Source organism: Lampetra fluviatilis, chromosome 55 (genome assembly GCF_964198595.1).
Source record: "Lampetra fluviatilis chromosome 55, kcLamFluv1.1, whole genome shotgun sequence".
Lineage (NCBI taxonomy): Eukaryota > Metazoa > Chordata > Hyperoartia > Petromyzontiformes > Petromyzontidae > Lampetra > Lampetra fluviatilis.
Window position 1 is genome coordinate 1,591,758 of NC_136329.1, and position 24,114 is coordinate 1,615,871.

At 57.0% G+C, this 24,114-nt stretch overlaps 1 protein-coding gene across 1 annotated transcript; it reads left to right on the plus strand.

Annotated features, from left to right (window-relative positions):
* Positions 1-568: 568 nt before the first annotated feature.
* LOC144949933 (uncharacterized) lies at positions 569-24,112 on the plus strand (the record flags this gene model as incomplete). Its single annotated transcript, XM_078879923.1, has 8 exons — positions 569-862; positions 5,535-7,434; positions 11,967-12,211; positions 13,689-13,766; positions 14,343-14,585; positions 17,397-19,074; positions 19,735-19,794; positions 22,506-24,112. Coding segments are annotated over exons 2-8 (4,056 nt in total), but the record flags the coding sequence as incomplete, so codon positions are not given.
* Positions 24,113-24,114: the final 2 nt, after the last annotated feature.

Sequence of the window (24,114 nt, forward strand, 5' to 3'; positions counted from 1 at the left end):
CTGTGTGATGAGTCTATGGGTCTCTGTGTAATGAGTCTATGGGTCTCTGTGATGAGTCTATGGGTCTCTGTGATGAGTCTGTGAGTCTCTGTGTGATGAGTCTATGGCTCTCTGTGTAATGAGTCTATGGGTCTCTATGTGGCGAGTCCATGATAAGTCACTTCGTTGAGCTATCATCTGTGGCCAGGCTGCTTCTGATAAAGAATTACAGAGCTCAGCGGGATCTTACCTGGTAAATAAAAAGGCTCAAATCCTCGTCTCTTGACCCCTCAGCTGGACGAACGAACTTGAGACTTGAGTCCAAGTGGGCGGGGCTACAGCGACGGGGGGACGGGGCTGGACAGGTACAAGGCGGGGCTAGGAAGATAAGAGGCGGGGCTAAGGACGGAGGGGGCGGAGCTAAGAACGTAGGGGGTGGGGCTAAGGACGGAGCTAGAGACGTAGGGGGCGGGGCAAGGGATGAAAGGGGCGTGTCCGAAGACGTTGGGGGCTTTGTAAGACGGGGGGGGGGCTAGAAATGGGCGGGGCGAAGGGAAATAGGGGGAGGGACAAACCACAAAGGGGCGTGGCTAGTTCCGTAGGGGGCGGTGCTATGTGTGTAGGGGCGTGGCTAGACGCGTTGGAGGCGGGGCTAGACGCGAGTGGGCGGGGCGACGCGCGAGTGGGCGGGGCGAGGAGTGCTAAGGGGGTGGGGCTATGCGGCAGCTCGAAGTCTTCCGGGCCGGGCACTTTAGTTAAAAAGTGGTCTCCATTAAGAAGTCAAACAAACAACAACTACCACAACAACTACCACCACAACTAAACAACAACTAAACAACCAACAAGGACGACAACAACAAGAGCAGCAGCCGCCACGATCACGGTGAGCGCCGCCCGCCCGCCCCAACTCTCCAGCGGCACAGTGGCCGTGAGGCTCCGCGGTTCTCCCTCTCCTCCTCCTCCTCTCGCTCCTCTGTGGCTCGCGGGGCGGCCTCCTCCTCCTCCTCCTCGCCTCCTCCTCCTCCTTGCCGGGGGGAGATGGGGGGGGATGGGGGGTCGACCAGAGGAGGAGGCCGAGGAGGGAGCGCGGCGCTCGACCCGGGACCTCCACCTCGCTCGCTCGCCCCCCTCGTCAGGAGGCCGCCGCCGCCGCCGGCAGATTAGTCGCGGTCGCGGGCACTGCGCATGCGCGAAGGCAGTGCGATTGAATGGTTGAGTGCGGCGAGGGGGGGGGTCCGAATTTCGCATGGGGGGCAGGGGCCCGGGTGTTACATGGGGGGGGGGGGGGTCCGAATGTGGCAGGAGGGGTGAAGGGGGGTCCGGATGTTGCATTGGGGGTGGGGTCCGAATTTCGCATGGGGGGCAGGGGCCCGGGTGTTACATGGGAGGGGGGGGGGGTCCGAATGTGGCAGGAGGGGTGAAGGGGGGTCCGGATGTTGCATTGGGGGTGGGGTCCGAATTTCGCATGGGGGGCAGGGGCCCGGGTGTTACATGGGAGGGGGGGTCCGAATGTGGCAGGAGGGGTGAAGGGGGGTCCGGATGTTGCATTGGGGGTGGGGTCCCAATTTCGCATGGGGGGCAGGGGCTCGGGTGTTACATGGGGGGGTGGGGGTCCGGATCTGGTACGCGAGGTGTTGTAGGTGAGGAAGGAGCGGTGGGATTGTGATCACGTGCCGATTGGTGACCCCCCCTCCTCCTCCTGCGAGGAGACGGGAGGAGCGGTGGGAGTGGATCCCTGGTGGCGCTCGCAACTCCACAGCACTTGCACCCTCGGGCCGGTGGAGGCTACACGGGGGAGCTTTGTCTTTGTGGTGACCCCAGATGGCGATCGTCAAATTGTCAAGCGGAACAGAAAGTGAAGTCCACGACAGCGTGGGGAGAGATCCGTGCTAGGAGTGAATGGCGGTGGTAGAGGCGGTGTGAGTGGTAGGGGTAGAGGCGGTGTGAGTGGTAGGGGTGGAGGCGGTGTGAGTGGTAGGGGTGGAGGCGGTGTGAGTGGTAGGGGTGGAGGCGGTGTGAGTGGTAGTGGTAGAGGCGGTGTGAGTGGTAGGGGTAGAGGCAGTGTGAGTGGTAGGGGTAGAGGCAGTGTGAGTGGTAGAGGCAGTGTGAGTGGTAGGGGTAGAGGTGGTGTGAGTGGTAGGGGTAGAGGCAGTGTGAGTGGTAGGAGTAGAGGCAGTGTGAGTGGTAGAGGCAGTGTGAGTGGTAGGGGTAGAGGCGGTGTGAGTGGTAGGGGTAGAGGCAGTGTGAGTGGTAGGGGTAGAGGCAGTGTGAGTGGTAGAGGCAGTGTGAGTGGTAGGGGTGGAGGCAGGGTGAGTGGTAGGGGTAGAGGCAGTGTGAGTGGTAGAGGCAGTGTGAGTGGTAGAGGTGGTGTGAGTGGTAGGGGTAGAGGCAGTGTGAGTGGTAGGAGTAGAGGCAGTGTGAGTGGTAGAGGCAGTGTGAGTGGTAGGGGTGGAGGCAGGGTGAGTGGTAGGGGTAGAGGCAGTGTGAGTGGTAGGGGTAGAGGCAGTGTGAGTGGTAGAGGCAGTGTGAGTGGTAGGGGTAGAGGTGGTGTGAGTGGTAGGGGTAGAGGCAGTGTGAGTGGTAGGGGTAGAGGTGGGGTGAGTGGTAGGGGTAGAGGCGGTGTGAGTGGTAGGGGTAGAGGCGGTGTGAGTGGTAGGGGTAGAGGCGGTGTGAGTGGTAGGGGTAGAGGCAGGGTGAGTGGTAGGGGTAGTAGCAGGGTGAGTGGTAGGGGTAGAGGCGGGGTGAGTGGTAGGGGTAGAGGCGGTGTGAGTGGTAGGGGTAGAGGCAGGGTGAGTGGTAGGGGTAGAGGCGGTGTGAGTGGTAGGGGTAGAGGCGGTGTGAGTGGTAGGGGTAGAGGCGATGTGAGTGGTAGGGGTAGAGGTGGTGGGAGTGGTAGGGGTAGAGGCGATGTGAGTGGTAGGGGTAGAGGCAGTATTAGTGATATCCCCCTGGTCTCCAGAGTGAGTGAGTGGAGTTTGTATGATTTCCCCATGCTCAGCATGAGTTTCTTCACAGGCAAATCTCTTCCCGTAGCTAAACCCACACACACAGTGGGACTGGTATTGGCCAAACATCCCAATGCAAAAAAATGCCATTAAATTGTTCAATCGGCATTGCACGTTGCTGCAGCAGCAGTGTCATTCCTGCTGACTACAATAGACATCAAACTGAATCTAAACTAAAACTATTTTAATTCTTCTAGTTAAGGCCCTCTGAGCTACAAATCTCCTTTTCAGAAGCGTCCCGGCCACAAATGACAGTTCAACAAAGTGGCTCATCATCATCAACATCACGTGGACAATTACAGCAGCAGCTATAATGATGTTGATTTGTAATGTGGAGGGAAAAAACCAGACGACCCGGAGAAAAATCCACGCGACCACCACAGGGAGAGAGAGAGAGAGACGCAGATTTAAAATCTTGAACAGGTGTCATGGTGGCTAGGAGATGTTCACTATCTCGCTCGGTCAACAGGAGCTGGTGGGTTCGAGCCGGACCCTGGCGATGCCTGCGGTGTATTTGGTGGTGGCGGCTTTCACGTCACATTTATCTCTTTACGCTCTCTCACCCACAAGACCTGCAATATGGATGGTATTGGTCGTGAAGGCCTACTTGGTGTTGAGCTGGACATTTGGAATTTGTGTCTTCTCCCTCCCTGTAGCCGCCTGGATTTTTCTCCAGATCCTCCGGTTTTTATTATTTCACGATTTTATTTAACTCACTCTGTCTGTTGTATTCTCAACTCTGTCTGTTGTTGTCGTATCCTCAAATCTTGGAGCTCAATTTCAACCCACTTCCCAATGTGGTATCGACTGCAAACTTGGTATACGTATGTCATACTGATGACAATACTATATTCTATCATAAAAAAAAATGTAAGTAATCTTTTTTATATGTTATGTTTCGGCTTGGGTCTGACATTGGCTGTAGTTGACCACGGTCTCTTACGTTGTGGCAAGCTTCGGGGCCACTTCCTGGAGTCGTGGAGTTCTGCCATTACTAGTGCGGTACTTTTCATGAAAGTGTGTTTTTTATAAAGTATTTTAAAAAGTCACTTATTTCTCTCCACGTCTACAATCGACGTCACAATGCGTTTAGGGTATTTGGCTCCTGCTGTAAATGTCCACATGATGATGAGCCACTTCACGAGCTGTCATTTAGTGTGTAGCCAGGTCGCTTGTGACAAATAGCTCCTACATAGCAGCTCAATGGGTCAAATAAAAAATACTTTGAGTAAATACGTAAAAATAAAAAAAGGCTTTATTTTCAGCTGCCAGAGAGTGGCGTCATGACGTCCAGAAAGGATTTTTGATTTAAGCCCCCGGATTGTCGCGTTGGACGTTGGCCGGATCAATGTCCGCCAGCACCGGGCGCCACGGGACACGGATTGAGGGTGCCGCTGCCGACACGCAGTGCGGTGTTGACTTCGACGACACGCCGTGTGGTGTTGACTTCGACGTCGACTCGGCGTCGTGCGAGGAGGGCCGCCACTCCGCCCCCGGGAGCCGCATCGTGGGCCAGGGCCAGGCTCGCGTTGACGGGTTCCGACGTGCTGCGGGGCGACGCTGCCCCCGCGTCCGTTTCCCGCGAGCTTCCGGGTTGTTGTTCGAGGTGGTTGACGGCGTTTGAGCGCGTGCGGCCTCGCGCCACTCCCGATGGAGCCCGCCCAGGGTGGCGGTCATGCCCGTTAGCGGCGTTCCCCCAGCACAAGTCGACGTTCGCCATCTTTGTCGGCCCGCCCGCCCGCCCGTCGCTCGGGCGGAACGGCGGAGACGGGGGCCCCCCTCTTGTCGGCGTTTGGCTTTGGGGCGCCAAGTTTGAATGGTCCTGAGATATTTTGTATCAAGAACCTTTCCCGGTGTCCTCCGTTGCCCCCCCCGGCCTTGGCTTGCCAGCGTGGAGGCGTCGTCGTCGTCCTCGTTGAGCTGTCGTCTGTGACGTGGCCCGGTCGCTTCTGACAAATGGTGATGTCACCGTCACTTGGTGGAGAATTGCGGGTGTTGGTATTGGGTGGTGGTGGTGGTTGTGGTAACAGCACTTGCCCCAACAGTCTGTTGAGACTATGCGGGGGATGTTTATCTTTGGTGGCGGAGGTGATGGTGATGATGGCTATGGTGGTAGAGGTGGAAGTTGTTGTGGTGGTGGTGATGTGTTTGTGTGTCTATGTGGGTAACCGCCATGAACACACCAAAACAACTCGTCGTGGTGGCTAGGAGATGTTAACTACCTCGCCTGGTACGCAGGAGGTCGTGGGTTCGGTCCCGACCCTGACGCCTGCTGCTGCTGTATATTTGGAGTTTGCGTGTCTCTCTCCCCATGGTCACGTGGATTTTTCTCCGAGTCCTCCGGATTTGGCTGCAATAACTTCCCGCGCGATGACAACCACCTCGCTGAGCCGTCATTTGTGATGGCCGGGGCCTTCCCTGGTAAAATAAAAACCAGTTTATTTTGAGTCTAGATGGAACCCACGACCTCCTGTATATTAGGCGAGGGAGACGACATCTCCTAGCCCCCGGGTTCATCATCGTTTCTCTCGCCCGTCTTTGTGTTCGCAGGACGCAGCTGTGCGAAGAAGCGACCGCAGAGCGAGTGAATGTTTGAGTTCACGAATTCATTTGGGGGTGTGCTGAAAGTCTGCGTGTGTGGGCGAGCGAGTCAGTCGGGTATTCCACCATGTGGCTGGGTGAGTGAATGAGCAAGTGAGTGGGTGAGTAAGTGAACGAGCAAGCGAGCGAGTGAGTGCGTGCGTGAGTCAGTGGGTGAGTAAGTGAGCGAGTGAGCGAGCGAGTGAGTGAGTGGGCGAGTAAGTGAACGAGCGAGTGAGCGTGCGAGTGAGTGAGTGGGCGAGTAAGTGAACGAGCGAGCGAGTGAGTGAGTGCGTGAGTCAGTGGGTGAGTCAGTGGGCGAGTGAGCAAGTCAGTGGGTGAGCGAGCGAGCGAGTGAGTGCGTGATCGAGTGAGTGAGCGAGTAAATGAACGAGCGAGCGAGCGAGCGGTCATCGCAATGAGTGAGGCTGCTTTGCGGGGCCCGGACGAGTGATTCGCCGAGGGTGGAGAAGTGGGGGCGGGAATGATTCACGGAGCCTGCGGAACCGGGGGAAGGATTCACGGAGCGAAAGGATCCGGTGGACAACCGAACGACGCCCCGAGTTGAAGGACGAAACGAAGGAAGAAGCCAACGGAAAGTTCCCGCGAACTGACGTCCAACGGAAGGAGGGAGGGAGGGAGCGAACGAAGGAGCCAGGGAAGGAGGGGAGGGACCAAACGGAATTCACTTGAGGAATGAAAGGCGCGAGGAGCGAATGAAAAGGGGCGGACGGACCAGAGGAAGGAACGGACGGAGCAAAGGGGATTGTTCCGATGAACTGACGACTCATTCCAATTGGCGCTGAGTCATTCCTGATGAGCGCTGATTCATTCCAATTAGCGCTGATTCATTCCTGATGAGCGCTGATTCATTCCAATTAGCGCTGATTAATTCCTGATTAGTGCTGATTCATTCCAATTAGCGCCAATTCATTCCAATTAGCGCCGATTCATTCCTGATTAGTGCTTAGTCATTCCAACTAGTACTGCATCATTCCTCTGAGTGTTTCGTCATTCCTGATTCATGCATCTGAGTGGTCGACAGCTGCTGCTGCTCTCATAGCTTTACCATTTGCACATCTCGCGGGTTTCACCGACTGCTGGTTAGTGTCACTTTTACCGGCTGGTGCTGCTAGTTAGGAGAACGTTGGCGACTCGGTACTGAGCTTGTGTGTGGCTGGCGCTGGGTAGTGCGCAGACTCGCACCGTCAGCTGGTGGGCCTCGTCGCGCCGGCGGTGGTGACTGCCCAGTGAGCGGAGCTCGTTAGCAGCGCTCTCGTGCGGCCTGCAAGTGTCACAGGTTGGGCGGTGCGCTGCCGGTTAATGCGAGTTGACCGCGCGTGTTGCAATCCGTTGTTTTCTACTCCTATCGCTCGTGTCGCTAGTTAGACTCAATATCACTGGCACGTGTCGCTAGTTAGACTCAATATCACTGACACTTATCACGAGTTAGTGTCAATATCACTGGCTCATATCGCTTTTTACTTTTAATATCACTGTTACGTATCGCTAGTTACTCTCAATATAGTAGAAGTAGTGGGTGAGTGGTGGGTGAGTAGTGGGTGAGTGGTGGGTGAGTGGTGGGTGAGTAGTGGTGAGTGGTGGGTGAGTAGGAGCAGTGGGTGAATAGGAACAGTGGGTGAGTAGTGGGTGAGTAGTGGTGGGTGAGTAGTGGTGAGTGCTGGGTGAGTAGTGGGTGAGTAGTGGTGAGGAGGAGGAGGAGCGATGGAGGGAGGGGCGCTGGAGAGCCGGGAGATGAAGCTGCGAGTGTCGCGTCTCGCACGCCGCATGAACGAGCTGGAGGAGGCGCTGGCCCAGCTGAGAGTCACGGGGACCGAGATCGAGACGCTGTGGGGGCAGCTGTCTCAGGGTGAGACACCACACACCATGGGGACACACGGAGAGACACACATGGAGACGGTGACACACACAGTGACACACACAGAGACACACACAGATACACAGACACACACAGATACACAGACACAAACACACACAGACACACACAGACAACAACAACAACCGCCATTCGCCACTAAGTGGTGGTGACGTCACCACGACGCTTGTGCCAGGCCATGTGCACCTTGAGGCCACATGAAGTGTCGAACGCCCGCTGGCAGGAGATCACGGGGCAGACCCAGGTGCCATGGGTCGACCGACTGAGATGACCGAGATGGCTGGCTGATGCACCACCTGTGCCCCCTACTGTGCCAACTTGCTGTGCTTTAGCCACCTGGCGCTCCGCTCGTTGTTGTGAGCGTCGCTCCCCCGCCCTCCGTTGTTGTTGGAGGCCGACTGCCTCCAACTGCCCAGTAGCGTCCTTCACGAGCCTCCTCCACAGAGGCCGATCTTGACACCGCTGGTACTAGTCATCGGCAAGTCCACTCAGCTCCATGTCCTCCTGTACCACATCACTCCGTCTCTCTAGCCCGTGTCGCGCCCGTTTAGCCCCCTCGATCCGGCTGAACAAAAATTGCTTGGGCATGCGGTAGCTGGGCATGCGGGCTACATGACCCAGCCAACGCAGCTTTGCCTGCCGGAGGAGCTCACCGATGGGACTTTGCCCAGATCTTTCAAGGATTTGTGAGCTCCTCACACTATCCAGCCTGGTTAAACCCAGGATAGATCGTAAGCAGGGCAGCCTAAATGTTTCCAACCGACGAAAATGCTCCATTAGGGGGGTCCACGTTTCGCAAGTGTAGAGAATGGAGGGAATGACTGTGGCCGAGAAGACCTGAAGCTTCGTGCGGAGCGACAGACCAGGTAGCTTCCACACAGCGTTACGCAACCGATGAAAAGATATTGCCGCTCGACTGATTCGGAGTGAGACCTGCTGTTAAACTGGAGCTGGTCATAAGTGCACTGCCCAGGTATGGGAAACTCTCCACTCTCTCCACTACTTCCCCATCACCGATTGGGAGTTGTGGGGGTGGAGAGTCCGATGGTACAAAATACCCAGGCAGGTGCTTAGTTTTGGAGGGGCTGAAGGTAAGGCCCCACCTCTTAGTGGCACGCTCCAGTCTCAGCAGCAGCGTCTCCAACTCATCTTCTGAATTAGCAGCTATTACCAAATCATCGGCATACATAACGTGGTTGACCAATAGGGAGCCATCCCTTGATCGCACCCGGGCGTCGATCAGCCTCCCATTATATCTGTACCAAATGGAAATTCCCCCGGTACAGCTATTCAAGGCTTCACGAACTACGTGGTCAAAATAGATGTTAAATAATGTGGGAGCCAGAGGACATCCCTGTCGCACCCCTAAGGTGTACAGGGAAAGGCTCTGACTCCCGGCCACGTAGTTTTACCCGGGCCCGCTCACCATCATGAAGGTCCTTAATGATCATGAGCAGAGGGTCAGGGACTCCAAAAGCACGAAGAACAACCCAGAGCCCATGCCTACTGATGGTATCATAGGCCTTGACCAGGTCAATAAAGCAGAGATGTAGGTCTTGTTGGAATTTCCTACACCTCTGCTGTAGCAGACGGACAGAAAATATGGCATCTGTGCAGGACCGCCCTTTCCTGAAACCGCATTGGGGCTCCGCAAGCCTCTCCTCAGCATGGCTAGCAAGGCGATGTTGAATAATCCTTGCCAGGACCTTTCGCGGCACACTGAGGAGTGAGATGCCCCTGTAGTTGTTACAGTCTGTGCGGTCGCCCTTCTTAAAGAGGGAGACCACAAGGGAATCCTTCCAATCCTGCGGAGCCCGTCCAGTGGTCAAGACTGTTGTTATGATGTCATGTAGGGCAGTCTGTGCACAAACGCCACCCTCCCTCAGCATTTCGCTTGGGAGATCATCTCTGCCCGGTGCCTTTCCTGGTCTCAGACTCTGGATCGCCTTCAGTACTTCCTCAACAGATGGCACCTCAGCCAGCCACTCACAGGGGGTGACCTCTTCCAATATTTGAGGCACCGCAGCCTCAGCAGGGTTATCCCCACTTTGTGCCATGATGTTTTTCTGGCTGAGGTATTTCCCCTCCTCCAGAACCTCACAGAAATGCTCAGCAAATCTGCAAACCTGTTCCTGGGGGTCGGAGATTGGATCACCGTTTTTTTCCCTAATGATGGTAATAGGTGTGGCGCTGCAGGTTACTTTTTTGATGGAGTTAAATAGTGATTTGTGATCACGGGCCACTGAGGCAGACTCTATCTCCTCAGCAACCCGCGACCACCACCCATCCTTGCAGCACCTTACGGCTCTCCGAACCTCCGAGCGAAGGCTGCGGTAAACCTCCTCATTCTCTGACGTGGGATGCTGTAGCCGATGAGAGTGGGCCTGTCGCTTTTTCTCAACTAACCTGAACACCTCTGTCAGCCAGGGTTTCTGGGGAGGTCTGGACCGCATACCCAAAGCAGCCATTGCAGCTGCATGAGTCACAGTCCTAAACCTCGCCCATTTACCCTCGACATAAGGTGGAGTGGGGGACGATGCCAACCCCAGCTGCAAGCGATGATGAAATTCTCACTTGCAACTTTCATCAGCTAACTGAGACCAGGCCAATTTTGGTTGGAATGGGGTCCTGGGTGTACACCCACCACCGGAGTGGAAGAATGGCAGGCGCATCTTACAGATGACTAGTCGATGGTCAGAGGGCAGATCAGCTCCACGGTAGGTCCTGGTGTCAAGGACATGGGCTCGCATCCGCTGGTCCGTCACTACGTAGTCCAGCAGATGTTCTTGCTTGGACCAGGCATGCATCCATGATGTTGTGTGGATGCGCCGATGCCGGAAGAGCGTGTTGGTAATTACAAGCCCATGGGCTGCACAAAAATCTAGCAGCCTCCTACCGTTGTTATTGAGCTGATCTGGCCCATGCCTTCCAATCACTCCCGACCAGATGCCAGCATCATGACCAACTCGGGCATTGAAGTCACCCAACAAGATGACTCTGTCCCGAGTGGCCACTTTAGCCAGCACCTGTGACAAGAGGTCATAGAAGGCATCTGACTCATCGGCTTTGCCTGCATCCCTCCACGGATGTTCGTCTTCGGTGGGGGCATAAGTAACCACGACCACCACTCCTCGCCTCCGGTTGATGGGAAGGCGAGCCCAAAGTATCCTGGGGCTTACAGCTTCCCACACCTCACCGCCACGCTCCCACGCCCCCTTCATTATTTTGTTCAGAAGAAGAGCCACACCCTGTTTGGCAGTATCCTGCCCCGAGTGGAGGACTGTCCACCCCTCATGGTGGCAGGAGCCAGAACCGGTCCACCGGACCTCCTGAATGCCACAGAGATCCAGGCGGTACCGGTCCAGCTCCCGACAAAGGAGTGGCAGCCTCTCCTCCGCAGTGAGCGTTCGAACATTCCACGTGGCCATCCGTAGTGATTTTTCGTTGTTTCTGGAGGAGCCCCGAGGGTGAAGATTCAATCTCCTGGCTCCGCCAATTCGGGTTTGGCCAGGAGACGTCGTAGAAGCCTGTCCCCCCGGGCCTCCGGCACAAGCTTATTTGTTGCATATTTATGTTTCATTCGTAGTTTAGTGGTAATGAATTGAGGGTGGAGGGGTTACCAGCGCCTCGCACCCGTCCAGAGCCCCCGTTTAGCCACTGTGGTGGTCGCAGACGCCATGAGGGGAGAGGCCAATGGGCATTGGCCCTCCCCCCACAGCGCTGTCCACGACAGTGTTGCCCATCCGGCACCGCGAGAAGGTAGGGGGTTGTTTTGCCGGACACACACACACAGACACAGACACACACACAGACACAGACACACACGCAGACAACAACAACCGCCATTCGCCACTAAGTGGCGGTGACGTCACCTTGACGCTTGTGCCAGGCCATGTGCACCTTGAGGCCACGTGAAGTGTCGAACGCCCGCTGACAGGAGGTCACGGGGCAGACCCAGTTGCCACGGGTCGACTGACCGAGATGACCGAGATGACTGGCTGATGCACCACCTGTGCCCCTTACTGTACCAACTTGCTGTGCTTTAGTCACCCGGCGCTCCGCTCGTTGTTGTGAGCGTCGCTCCTCCGCCCTCCATTGTTGTTGGAAGGCGACTGCCTCCAACTGCCCAGTAGCGTCCTTCACGAGCGTCCACACAGACACACACACAGACACACACACAGACACACACACAGACACTCATATACAGACACTCACATACAGACGCACACACAGACGCACACACAGACACACACAGACACACACACAGACACACACACAGACACACACAGACACACAGACACACACACAGACACACACACAGACACACACAGACACACACAGACACACAGACACACACAGACACACACACAGACACACACACACAGACACACACACAGACACACACACAGACACACACACACAGACACACACACAGACACACACAGGGAGACATGGAGCTGTCTCCCCGACTCCTCACCCCCCCCCGTCCTCCCGTCTCCCCGCAGATGGAGCCGCCCCCCTGTCCCCCACGTCCCCGCCGCCGTCCCCGATGTCCCCCGTGCCGTCTCCGCTCTCCCCCATGTCTCCGCGGTCCCCCGCCTCGCTCCTGCGCGAGGTGGAGGCCCTGAGACGTCGGGCGCAGGAGGCGCTGGGCAGGGACGGGGACACGGGGAGGATGCAGAGAGAATGTGCGGAGATGTCCCAGCGGATCTCCGCAGAGACCGAGACCACCACGATTCTGCAGGGGCAGGTGAGCAAAAGACTCACTCAGGGACTCACTCAGAGACTCACTCAGAGACTCACTCACTCAGAGACTCACTCAGAGATTCACTTAGAGACTCACTCAGAGACTCACTCAGAGACTCACTCACTCAGAGACTCACTCACTCAGAGACTCACTCAGAGATTCACTTAGAGACTCACTCAGAGACTCACTCAGAGACTCACTCACTCAGAGACTCAGAGACTCACTCAGATACTCACTCAGAGACTCACTCAGAGACTCACTCACTCGGAGACTCACTCAGAGACTCACTCAGAGACTCACTCGGAGACTCAATCAGAGACTCACTCACTCAGAGACTCACTCATAGACTCACTCAGAGACTCACTCAGAGACTCACTCAGAGACTCACTCAGAGACTCACTCAGAGACTCACTCAGAGACTCGCTCACTCAGAGACTCACTCACTCAGAGACTCACTCACTCAGAGATTCACTTAGAGACTCACTCAGAGACTCACTCAGAGACTCACTCACTCAGAGACTCACTCACTCAGAGACTCACTCAGAGATTCACTTAGAGACTCACTCAGAGACTCACTCAGAGACTCACTCACTCAGAGACTCAGAGACTCACTCAGATACTCACTCAGAGACTCACTCAGAGACTCACTCACTCGGAGACTCACTCACTCAGAGACTCACTCAGAGACTCACTCAGAGACTCAATCAGAGACTCACTCACTCAGAGACTCACTCATAGACTCACTCAGAGACTCACTCAGAGACTCACTCAGAGACTCACTCACTCAGAGACTCACTCAGAGACTCACTCAGAGAATCACTCAGAGACTCACTCACAGACTCACAGACTTAGAGACTCACTCACTAAGAGACTCACTCACTCAGAGACTCACTCAGAGACTCACTCAGAGACTCACTCACTCAGAGGCTCACTCAGAGACTCACTCAGAGACTCACTCAGAGACTCACTCACTCAGATACTCACTCACTCAGAGACTCACTCAGAGACTCACTCAGAGACTCATTCACTCAGAGACTCACTCAGAGACTCACTCACTCAGAGACTCACTCACTCAGAGACTCACTCACTCAGAGACTCACTCACTCAGAGACTCACTCAGAGACTCATTCAGAGACTCACTCACTCAGAGACTCACTCATAGACTCATTCAGAGACTCACTCAGAGACTCACTCAGAGACTCACTCAGAGACTCACTCAGAGACTCACTCAGAGACTCACTCAGAGACTCATTCAGAGACTCACTCAGAGACTCACTCATAGACTCATTCAGAGACTCACTCACTCAGAGACTCACTCAGAGACTCACTCAGAGACTCACTCAGAGACTCACTCAGAGACTCACTCAGAGACTCACTCAGAGACTCATGCAGAAACTCACACAGACTCACTCTCCCATAGGGTTCAATGTTAAAGGCTCCCAATGGATCGTTCAATGCTAGAGGCGGTGTTTGTTTGTAGATCGATTCTCTCAAGGAGAAGTTGAAAGAGCGAGCGAAGCCTGCAGACAGCAACGGAGCCAAAGATGATGAAAATGAGGTGAGTCACTCACCAACTCACTCATCAACTCACCCACTCACTCACCCACTCACTCACCAACTCACTCACCAACTCACTCACTCACCCACTCACTCACCAACTCACCTACTCACTCACTCACCAACTCACTTACCAACTCACTCACCCACTCACTCACCAACTCACTCACTCACCAACTCACTCACCTACTCACTCACCCACTCACTCACCAACTCACTCACCCACTCACGCACCAACTCACTCACTCACCCACTCACTCACCAAGTCATCCACTCACTCGTTCACTCACCAACTCACTCACCCACTCACTCACCAACTCACTCACCCACTCACTCACCCACTCACTCACCAACTCACTCACCAACTCACCCACTCACTCACCCACTCACTCACCCACTCACTCACCAACTCACCCATTCACCTACTCACCAACTCACTCACCAACTCACTCACCAACTCACTCACCTACGCACTCACCAACTCACTCACCCACTCACTCACCAACTCACCAAACCCACTTATCCACCCACCCACTCACCAACCCTCTCTGACCTCCCCTCCCCCCCCCACTCCCAGCTGCTGGAGGAGCTGGGTTTGTTACGCGAGCGGGTGCGCTCCGTGGAAAGTCGCGGGGCCGAGCACGACGAGATGGAGGCAGAGCTGCGTGACAACCTGGAGCGGCTGCGTGCCGCTGGCCGGGAGGTGCGGGCCCGCGTACGCGAAGCCGTGCGCGACCGGGACGAGGCCAAGTCGGCACTCGGGCGGGCGGAGAAGACGCGGGAGGAGATGAGGGAGCGCGTGAGATGCGTGGAGAGACTGGTACGGGGGGGGGGGGGCCTGTCTCTCTTCTGTAGCAACTACTTAGCACGCACACACACCCACACTAACACACTCACTCACCCACCCACTAACACACACACCCACCCATTCAAACACTCGCCCACTAACACACTCACCCAGCCACTCACTCACTCACCCAGCCACTCACACACCCAGCCACTCACTCACCCAGCCACTCACTCACCCAGCCACTCACTCACCCAGCCACTCACTCATTCACCCACCCACTAACACACACACCCACCCATTCAAACAGTCGCCCACTAACACACTCACTCACCCAGCCACTTACTCACTCACCCAGCCACTCACTCACCCAGCCACTCACTAACACCCACACTAACACACTAACTCACTCAGCCACTCACTCAGCCAGCCACTCACTCACTCACCCACCCACTAACACACACACACACCCATTCAAACACTCGCCCACTAACACACTCACTCACTCACCCAGCCACTCACTTACTCATCCAGCCACTCACTCACTCACTCAGCCACTCACTCACTCACCCAATAACCCACTCACTCACCCAATGACCCACTCACTCACCCGCCCACTAACACACTCACCCACTAACACACTCACCAACCCACTCACTCACCCACCCACTAACACACACACCCACCAATTCAAACACTCACCCACCACCCACTCACCCACTAACACTCACACACACAGTGACAACAACAACCGCCATTCGCCACTAAGTGGCGGTGACGTCACCACAACGCTTGTGCCAGGCCATGTGACTTTGAGGCCACGTGAAGTGTCGAACGCCCGCTGGCAGGAGGTCACGGGGCAGACCCAGGTGCCACGGGTCGTCTGACTGAGATGACCGAGATGACTGGCTGATGCACCACCTGTGCCCCCTACTGTGCCAAATTGCTGTGCTTTAGCCACCCAGCGCTCCGCTCGTTGTTGTGAGCGTCGCTCCTCCGCCTTACATTATTGTTGGAGGGCGACTCCCTCCAACTGGCCAGTAGCCGCGTCATTCACGAGCCTCCTCCACAGAGGCCGATCTTGACACCGCTGGTACAAGTCATTGGCAAGTCCACTCAGCTCCACATCCTCCTGTACCAGATCATTCCATCTCCTCTCTAGCCCGTGCCGCACCAGTTTAGCCCTCGCGATCCAGGCGAACAAGGTCCTTAATGATCGTGAGCAGAGGGTCAGGGACTTCGAAAGCACGAAGAACAACCCAGAGGCCAGGCCTAGTGATGGTATCATACGCCTTGACCAGGTCAATAAAGCACACGCACACACACCCGCCCACTAACACACTCACTCACTCACTCACCCACCCACCCACTCACCCACTCACCCATTCACCCACCCACTCACCCACCCACCCATCCACTATCCCCCCCACTCTCCCCCCCATTCTACCCCCACTCTCCCCCCCACTCTCTCCCCACTCTCTCCCCACTCGCCCCCCCCCACTCTCCCCTCACTCTCCACCCCCACTTTCCCCCCATTCTCCCTCCCACTCTATCCCCCCACTCTCCCCCCCACTCTCCCCCCCACTCTCTCCCTTCACTCTCCCCCCACTCTCCCTCCCACCCTCTCCCCCCACTCTCTCCCCCCACTCTCTCCCCCCACTCTCTCCCCCCACTCTCCCCCCACTCTCCCCCCACTCTCCCCCCACTCTCTCCTCACTCTCCCCCCCTCCCCCCACTCTCCCCCCACTCTCCCCCCACTCGCCCCCCACTCTCCCCCCCCCTCCCCCCCCCTCCCCCCACTCTCTTCCCACTCTCCTCCGCCCACTCTCCCCCCCCCCCCGCTCTCCCCCACTCGCCCCCCACTCTCCCCCCACTCGCCCCCCACTCTCCCCCCACTCTCCCCCCACTCCCCCCCCACTCTCCCCCCACTCTCCCCCCACTCTCTTCCCACTCTCTTCCCACTCTCCCCCCACTCTTTCCCCACTCTCCCCTCATTCTCCCTCCCACTCTCTCCCCCCACTCTCTCCCCCCACTCTCCCCCCCACTCTCCCCCCCACTCTCCCCCCCACTCTCTCCCCCCACTCTCCCCCCCACCCCTCTCCCCCCCACTCTCCCCTCACTCTCCCTCCCACTCTCCCCCCACTCTCTCCCCCACTCTCCCCTCACTCTCCCTCCCTCTCCCCCCCTCCCCCCTCTCTCCCCCCACTCTCCCCCCACTCTCCCCCCCCCCCGCACTCCCCCCACTCTCCCCCCACTCCCCCCCCACTCCCCCCCCACTCGCCCCCCACTCTCCCCCCACTCTCCCCCCACTCCCCCCCCACTCTCCCCCCACTCTCCCCCCACTCTCTTCCCACTCTCTTCCCACTCTCCCCCCACTCTTTCCCACTCTCCCCTCATTCTCCCTCCCACTCTCTCCCCCCACTCTCCCCCCCCACTCTCCCCCCCACTCTCCCCCCCACTCTCTCCCCCCACTCTCCCCCCCCACTCTCCCCCCCACTCTCCCCCCATTCTCCCTCCCACTCTCCCCCCACTCTCTCCCCCACTCTCCCCTCACTCTCCCTCCCTCTCCCCCCCTCCCCCCTCTCTCCCCCCACTCTCCTCCCACTCTCCCCCCCCCCCGCACTCCCCCCACTCTCCCCCCACTCCCCCCCCACTCCCCCCCCACTCCCCCCCCACTCCCCCCCCCACTCCCCCCCACTCCCCCCCCGCTCTCCCCCACCCCCCGCTCTCCCCCACTCACCCCCCGCTCTCCCCCACTCGCCCCCCACTCTCCCCCCCACTCCCCCCCCCGCTCTCCCCCCACTCTCCCTCCCCCCCCACTCTCTCTCTCGCTGTGCCTGCCAGCTGGAGGAGAGCGTGCGCCTGCGTGAGGAGCACGAGGAGGCTCAGCAGGAGCTCGCCCGCCTCCGGGAGCGCCTCCTCGACACGGACGAACGCCGGCTGGAGGCCGAGTCCAAGCTGCGCGCCCTCCAGGAGGAGCGCGGCAGCAGCGAGGAGCGCCTCCGCAGCTCTGACAAGGAGCGCCGCGAGCTGGAGCAGAAGCTCGCGCTCGCCGACAGGGAGCGCCGCGAGCTCGGGGAGAAACTCCGGGATGCCGGCAAGGATTCACGCAAGGCCCAGAATGCCCCGGAGCTGGAGGAGAAGCTGCGGAGTTCCGAGAAGAAATGCCGGGAGGCGGAAGAGACGTTTGGGATTTCTGAGAAGAAATGCCGGGAGCTGGAGGAGAAATTAGGGAGTGCTGAGAAGAAGTTACGGGAGCTGGAGGAGAAATTTGGGAGTTCCGAGAAGAAGTTACGGGAGGCAGAGGAGAAATTTGGGAGTTCCGAGAAGAAGTGCCGGGAGCTGGAGGAGAAACTCCGCGATGCCGGCAAGGATTCCCGCAAGCCGCAGGAGCTGGAGGAGAAGCTGCGGAATTCCGAGAAGAAATCCCGGGAGGTGGAAGAGACGTTTGTGAGTTCTGAGAAGAGGTCCCGGGAGCTGGAGGAGAAATTAGGGAGTGCCGAGAAGAAGTTACGGGAGCTGGAGGAGAAGCTCGGCAAGTCTGAGAAGAAATCCGTGAATCTGGAAGGTCGACTTGAGAATTCGCAGAAGGAGCTGGGCGAGTTGAAAGGCGTCCAAGAGTTGAGGGTGAAGCCTCGATCCCCCCGGGAGGAGGAGGAGAGGGCTCGGGATACCCAGAGGGAGCGCCAGGAGCTGGAAGAGAAGCTCCGCAAGTCTGAGTCGCAGCGTCAGGAGTTGGAGGAAAAGCTTCGGAGTTCCGTGAAGGAAGCTCCGGGGCCTCAGGCGAAGGCGCGGATTTCCCGGGATGAGCGGCGGGAGTTTGAGGAGAAGCTTCGCGCCTCCGAGAAGGAGCGCGAGGCACTGGAAGAGAACCTTCGGAATCACAAGCGGGAACGGCGGGAGTTTGAGCAGAAGCTTCGGAGTTCCGAAAACCAACTGGAGGAGTTGAAGACGAAGCCGCGATTCCCGCGGGCGGAGCGCCAGGAGCTGGAGGAGAAGCTCCGGGATTCCGAGAAGGAGCGCCAGTCCCTGGCGGACAAGCTCCTGAACGTTGAGAAGGAGGCCCAGGCGTTGAAGGCGAAGCCTCGGCCTTCGCGGGAGGAAGACAAGGAGCGCCAGGAGCTGGAAGAGAAGCTTCGGAAATCCGAGGAGCAGCGTCAGGAGTTGGAGAAAAAACTTGGGAGTTCTGAGAAGGAAATTCAGGAGTATCAATCGAAGCCCCGGTTCTCCCGGGAGGAGCGCCGGGAGCTGGAGGAGAAGCTGGGGGATTCCGAGACGCAGCGTCGGTCCCTGGAGGAGAAGCTCCAGAGCTCCGAGGCTGATCGCCGGGGATTGGAGGAGAGGCTTCGGAGTTCCCGGAAGGAGCTGGAGCAGTCCAAGGTGCCTCCGCAGGTGTCTGCGGAGACGGAGCAGAAGCTGGCGGCCTGGGAGAAGGAGCGCCGCGAGCTGGAGGGGAGGTTGGAGAACTCCGAGTGGGAACGCCGACGCCTGGAGGAGAAACTGGGACCACATTCTCCGAGCGGTGAGACGTGGTGATGTCTGTGTCCAGCTCGTCTTTGTCTCTCTCTCTCTCTGCTTGAGATGTCGCCCTGCGATGGGAATGTAGAGATTATACAAGCCTTAAACGTTGAACCCTATGGGAGCCTTTAACGTTGAACCCTATGGGAGCCTTTAACGTTGAACCCTGTGGGAGCCTTTAATGTTAAATCCTGTGGGAGCCTTTAACATTGAACCCTGTGGGAGCCTTTAACATTGAACCCTGTGGGAACCTTTAATATTGAACCCTGTGGGAGCCTTTAACATTGAACCCTGTGGGAACCTTTAACGTTGAACCCTGTGGGAGCCTTTATCATTGAATCCCGTGGGCAGGACCATCCATAGGGTGGGTGCGGGGATTAGGGCGGTCGCCCCATTCACAGTAGCAAAGGGACGGATGATGATGATGATGACGATGATGATGACGATGATGATGATGATGACGACGATGATGACGATGATGATGACGATGATGACGATGATGACGATGACGATGATGATGATGATGACGATGATGATGATGACGATGATGATGATGATTGATGATGTTGAACACGTTGATGACGATGATGATGACGATGATGACGATGATGATGATGAACACGTTGACAATGATAAAGACAATAATTCCATGATGAAATCACAGCTCAACGACTGGTCACTCGTGCGCGTAACGGTGGCAAGGAGATGTTCACTACTCCGCCAGGTATGCAGGAGGTCGTGGGTTTGATCCCGACCCTGATGCCTCCTGTACATTTGGAGTTTGCATGTCTTTCTCCCAGTGTCTTTTTCTTTGGGTCCTCCGGTTTCCCCCACCCCCCACCTCTTGACTCGACATACGTTTAGATTATTTGGCTGCTATGAATTACAGACGATGATGATAAGCCACTTCGTTGAACTTTCATTTTAAACCAGGTCACTTCTGAAAAGAGCGACAGCTTTCCCTCGTTACTCACAAACTTGCCGGCTGCGTTTTTGTCTATCGGCGAATCGAATCTGGAACTCTAAACGATTGCTGCTGCGACGGAGAGAGATAAAGCAATGAGAGATGGTTCAGTGATGAGAGACAAAGTGATGAGTGATAATGTTACGAGATAAAGCGATGAGAGATGGTACGGTGATGAGAGACAAAGTGATGAGTGATAATGTTACGAGATAAAGCGATGAGAGATGGTACGGTGAGGAGAGACAAAGTGATGAGTGGTAATGTTACGAGATAAAGCGATGAGAGGTGGTACGGTGATAAGAGACAAAGTGATGAGTGGTAATGTTACGAGATAAAGCGATGAGATAAAGAGAATGTGACGAGAGAGAAAGTGATGAGAGATGTGTCGTTATAATAATGTTAACTTATTTAATAGCTTATTTACCTATTTAAGGTTTTCATTCAAAAGATAAAGCAGGTTTTCATCGGCCAATATCACAACCTGCAAAATGTGCAATTCACGAGCATCTCAGAAATGTATCCCTGGCAAATATCGAGGGGATACCCTATAGATGTCACCGTATACAGTGAGTGAAAAAGTATTTGATCCCCTGCTGATTTTGTACGTTTGCCCACTGACAAAGAAATGATCAGTCTATAATTTTAATGGTAGGTTTATTTGAACAGTGAGAGACAGAATAACAACAAAAAAATCCAGAAAAACGCATGTCAAAAATGTTATAAATTGATTTGCATTGTAATGAGGGAAATAAGTATTTGACCCCCTCTCAATCAGAAATATTTCTGGCTCCCAGGTGTCTTTTATACAGGTAACGAGCTGAGATTAGGAGCACACTCTTAAAGGGAGTGCTCCTAATCTCAGCTTGTTACCTGTATCAAAGACACCTGTTCACAGAAGCAATCAATCAGATTACAAACTCTCCACCATGGCCAAGACCAAAGAGCTCTCCAAGGATGTCAGGGACAAGATTGTAGACCTACACAAGGCTGGAATGGGCTACAAGACCATCGCCAAGCAGCTTGGTGAGAAGGTGACAACAGTTGGTGCGATTATTCGCAAATGGAAGAAACACCAAAGAACTATCAATCTCCCTCGGCCTGGGGCTCCATGCAAGATCTCGCCTTGTGGAGTTGCAATGATCATGAGAACGGTTAGGAATCAGTCCAGAACTACACGGGAGGATCTTGTCAATGATCTCAAGGCAGCTGGGACCATAGTCACCAAGAAAACAGTTGGTAACACACTACGCCGTGAAGGACTGAAATCCTGCAGCGCCCGCAAGGTCCCCCTGTTCAAGAAAGCACATATACCTGCCCGTCTGAAGTTTGCCAATGAACATCTGAATGATTCAGAGGACAACTGGGTAAAAGTGTTGTGGTCAGATGAGACCAAAATGAAGCTCTTTGGCATCAACTCAACTCGCCGTGTTTGGAGGAGGAGGAATGCTGCCTATGATCCCAAGAACACCATCCCCACCGTCAAACATGGAGGTGGAAACATTATGCTTTGGGGGTGTTTTTCTGCTAAGGGGACAGGACAACTTCACTGCATCAAAGGGACGATGGACGGGGCCATGTACCGTCAAATCTTGGGTGAGAACCTCCTTCCCTCAGAAAGGGCATTAAAAATGGGTCGTGGATGGGTATTCCAGCATGACAATGACCAAAAACACACGGCCAAGGCAACAAAGGAGTGGCTCAAGAAGAAGCACATTAAGGTCCTGGAGTGGCCTAGCCAGTCTCCAGACCTTAATCCCATAGAAAATCTGTGGAGGGAGCTGAAGGTTCGAGTTGCCAAACGTCAGCCTCGAAACCTTAATGACTTGGAGAAGATCTGCAAAAAGGAGTGGAACAAAATCCCTCCTGAGATGTGTGCAAACCTGGTGGCCAACTACAAGAAACGTCTGACCTCTGTGATTGCCAACAAGGGTTTTGCCACCAAGTACTAAGTCATGTTTTGCAGAGGGGTCAAATACTTATTTCCCTCATTAAAATGCAAATCAATTTATAACATTTTTGACATGCGTTTTTCTCGATTTATTTGTTGTTATTCTGTCTCTCACTGTTCAAGTAAACCTACCATTACAATTATAGACTGATAATATCTTTGTCAGTGGGCAAACATACAAAATCAGCAGGGGATCAAATACTTTTTTCCCTCACTGTATGTCACCGTATATATGTTAAATCTATATTCAAAACTCATTTCTTGAACACTGCTTTACGTGTTCAGTCGATTGTCCTTCCCGCGCACCTCCGTTTAGCGCGGCTGGCTACGTACGGTGCGAAACAAAGTCAACGTACACACGCTACAAAGACTCAGTCGGCCTTCACACGTGGTTAAAAAAACATAGACATTTGATGAAGTCGTTGAGTTTATTAGAACCAAAGAGTATGGATTCCTGCAGTCACTAAAGCTTCAAATCAAGATCCGGTTGTTGAGTTTATCTCCGCTCTGCCACGGCGTGCAGCAGCAGCGCGGGACCGTCTGGAGGCGAGTTTGGGCCCCGGCTCTCCACGCGCCGGCCGCGAGCTGGAGCGCCTCCGCTTGGAGCTCACCGACCTGCGGCAGCAACTGCAGCGCTCGGAAGCCCGGGCGCTCAAATTGGAGCAGCAGCTGCAGCAGCAGCAGCAGCAGCGGCGTCGCGAGGGGGAAGCCGTCGGCCCCACGCCGGCCGGCCTCCCCAACTCCACCACCGACTCCCTCCCCCTCCCCCCCGCCGCCACGTCGGCGTCGGCACGGCGCCGGGAGACGCTGCTGGCGCTGGAGCTGGAGGACGCCCGCAGCGTCCTCAAGCGCGAGCGGCAGCATGGGGAGCAGCTGCAGCGGGAGGTGGACCGCCTGCTGCTCGCCGCGCACCAGCGGGGGGGCCCGGGCGGCGGGGGGGGAGGGGCCGCGGGGGGGGCGGCCCGGGCCGGCGCCCGCGGCCTCCTCTCCCGGGACCCCCCGGAGCCGGCGAGGCCTCCCGTGGCGTCGCGGCCCCGCGCCGCCCTCGAGAGCAAGGCGGCCACGCTGCCCTCCATGGCCGCCGCGGGGGCGACGTCGCTCGGCAGGCGGCGGCCGAGGAGCAGCATCCTCTTCGAAGACGAGGAGGGCCCGGGGGAGGAGGCGGAGGCCGCGGCGACGGTGGCGGCGGGAGGAGCGGGAGGACGGGACGCCGACACGGGGAGGCCGTCCGGAGCAGAGGTTCGGAGGGTCAGCGACGCCGGCAGGAGCGGCGGGACGTTCACGAGCAAGGCCAGCATCCCCGTGGGAGGCCCGCCCACCCACACCTCCTCCGTGAACCTGCAGCTCGGCCTGGTGCCCACTCGCAGGGGGCGCCCCGGGGCGGGCGGGGAGAAGGCGGCGGCTGCGGCGGCAGAGCCGGGGGACCGAAGCGACGGAGGCGGCGTCGGCTCCCAGCGGCGCTTCCTGCGGGCTCAGTCCTTCCCGGAGCCGCGCGAGGACGGGGCCCCAATGGACGGCCGCTCGGACTCGCGGCTCTCCTCGCTCTCCTCGCTCTCCTCGCCCGTCGAGGTGGCCGGCAAGGAGGGCCGGGAGACGGCCGACGGCGAGGCGGAGCGGGCCGAGGCCGGTCGCCACGGCGGCGCCGCCGGGACGCGGGCGGCTCCCTGCTATGGGAACGGCGGCACCGGCGCCGTCGCCGGGGAGAGCGGCGGGAGGAGCAACAGCAGCAGCGCAGACGACGGCGGCGGTAGCGGCGGCGCAGCCAGGCGGGTCACCGGCGGGGCCGGGGGTGGGGGCGCCGGTGGAGGTTCCGACGAGGGTCACGGTCGGGGCCCCGGCGCTAGAGACGGCGCCGGGGCCTTCAAGGAGAGCGGCAGGAGGAGCAACAGCAGCGTGGACGACGGTGGCGGCGGCGGCGCGGCCAGAGCGGCCACCGGTCGGGGCGCCGGTGGGGGTAGCGACAAGGGTTCCGATAAGGGCACCGGTGCCACGGAAGGCGCCCGAGACGGCTCCGGCGCCTCCAGGAGGAGCCAGGCGGGCGAACGCTCCGTGGACCTCAACTCCCTCTACCTGGACGCGGTGCGCACGGCGACAAGGGTTGTGGGAGGAGCGGAGGGAGGGGGCGGCGGGGG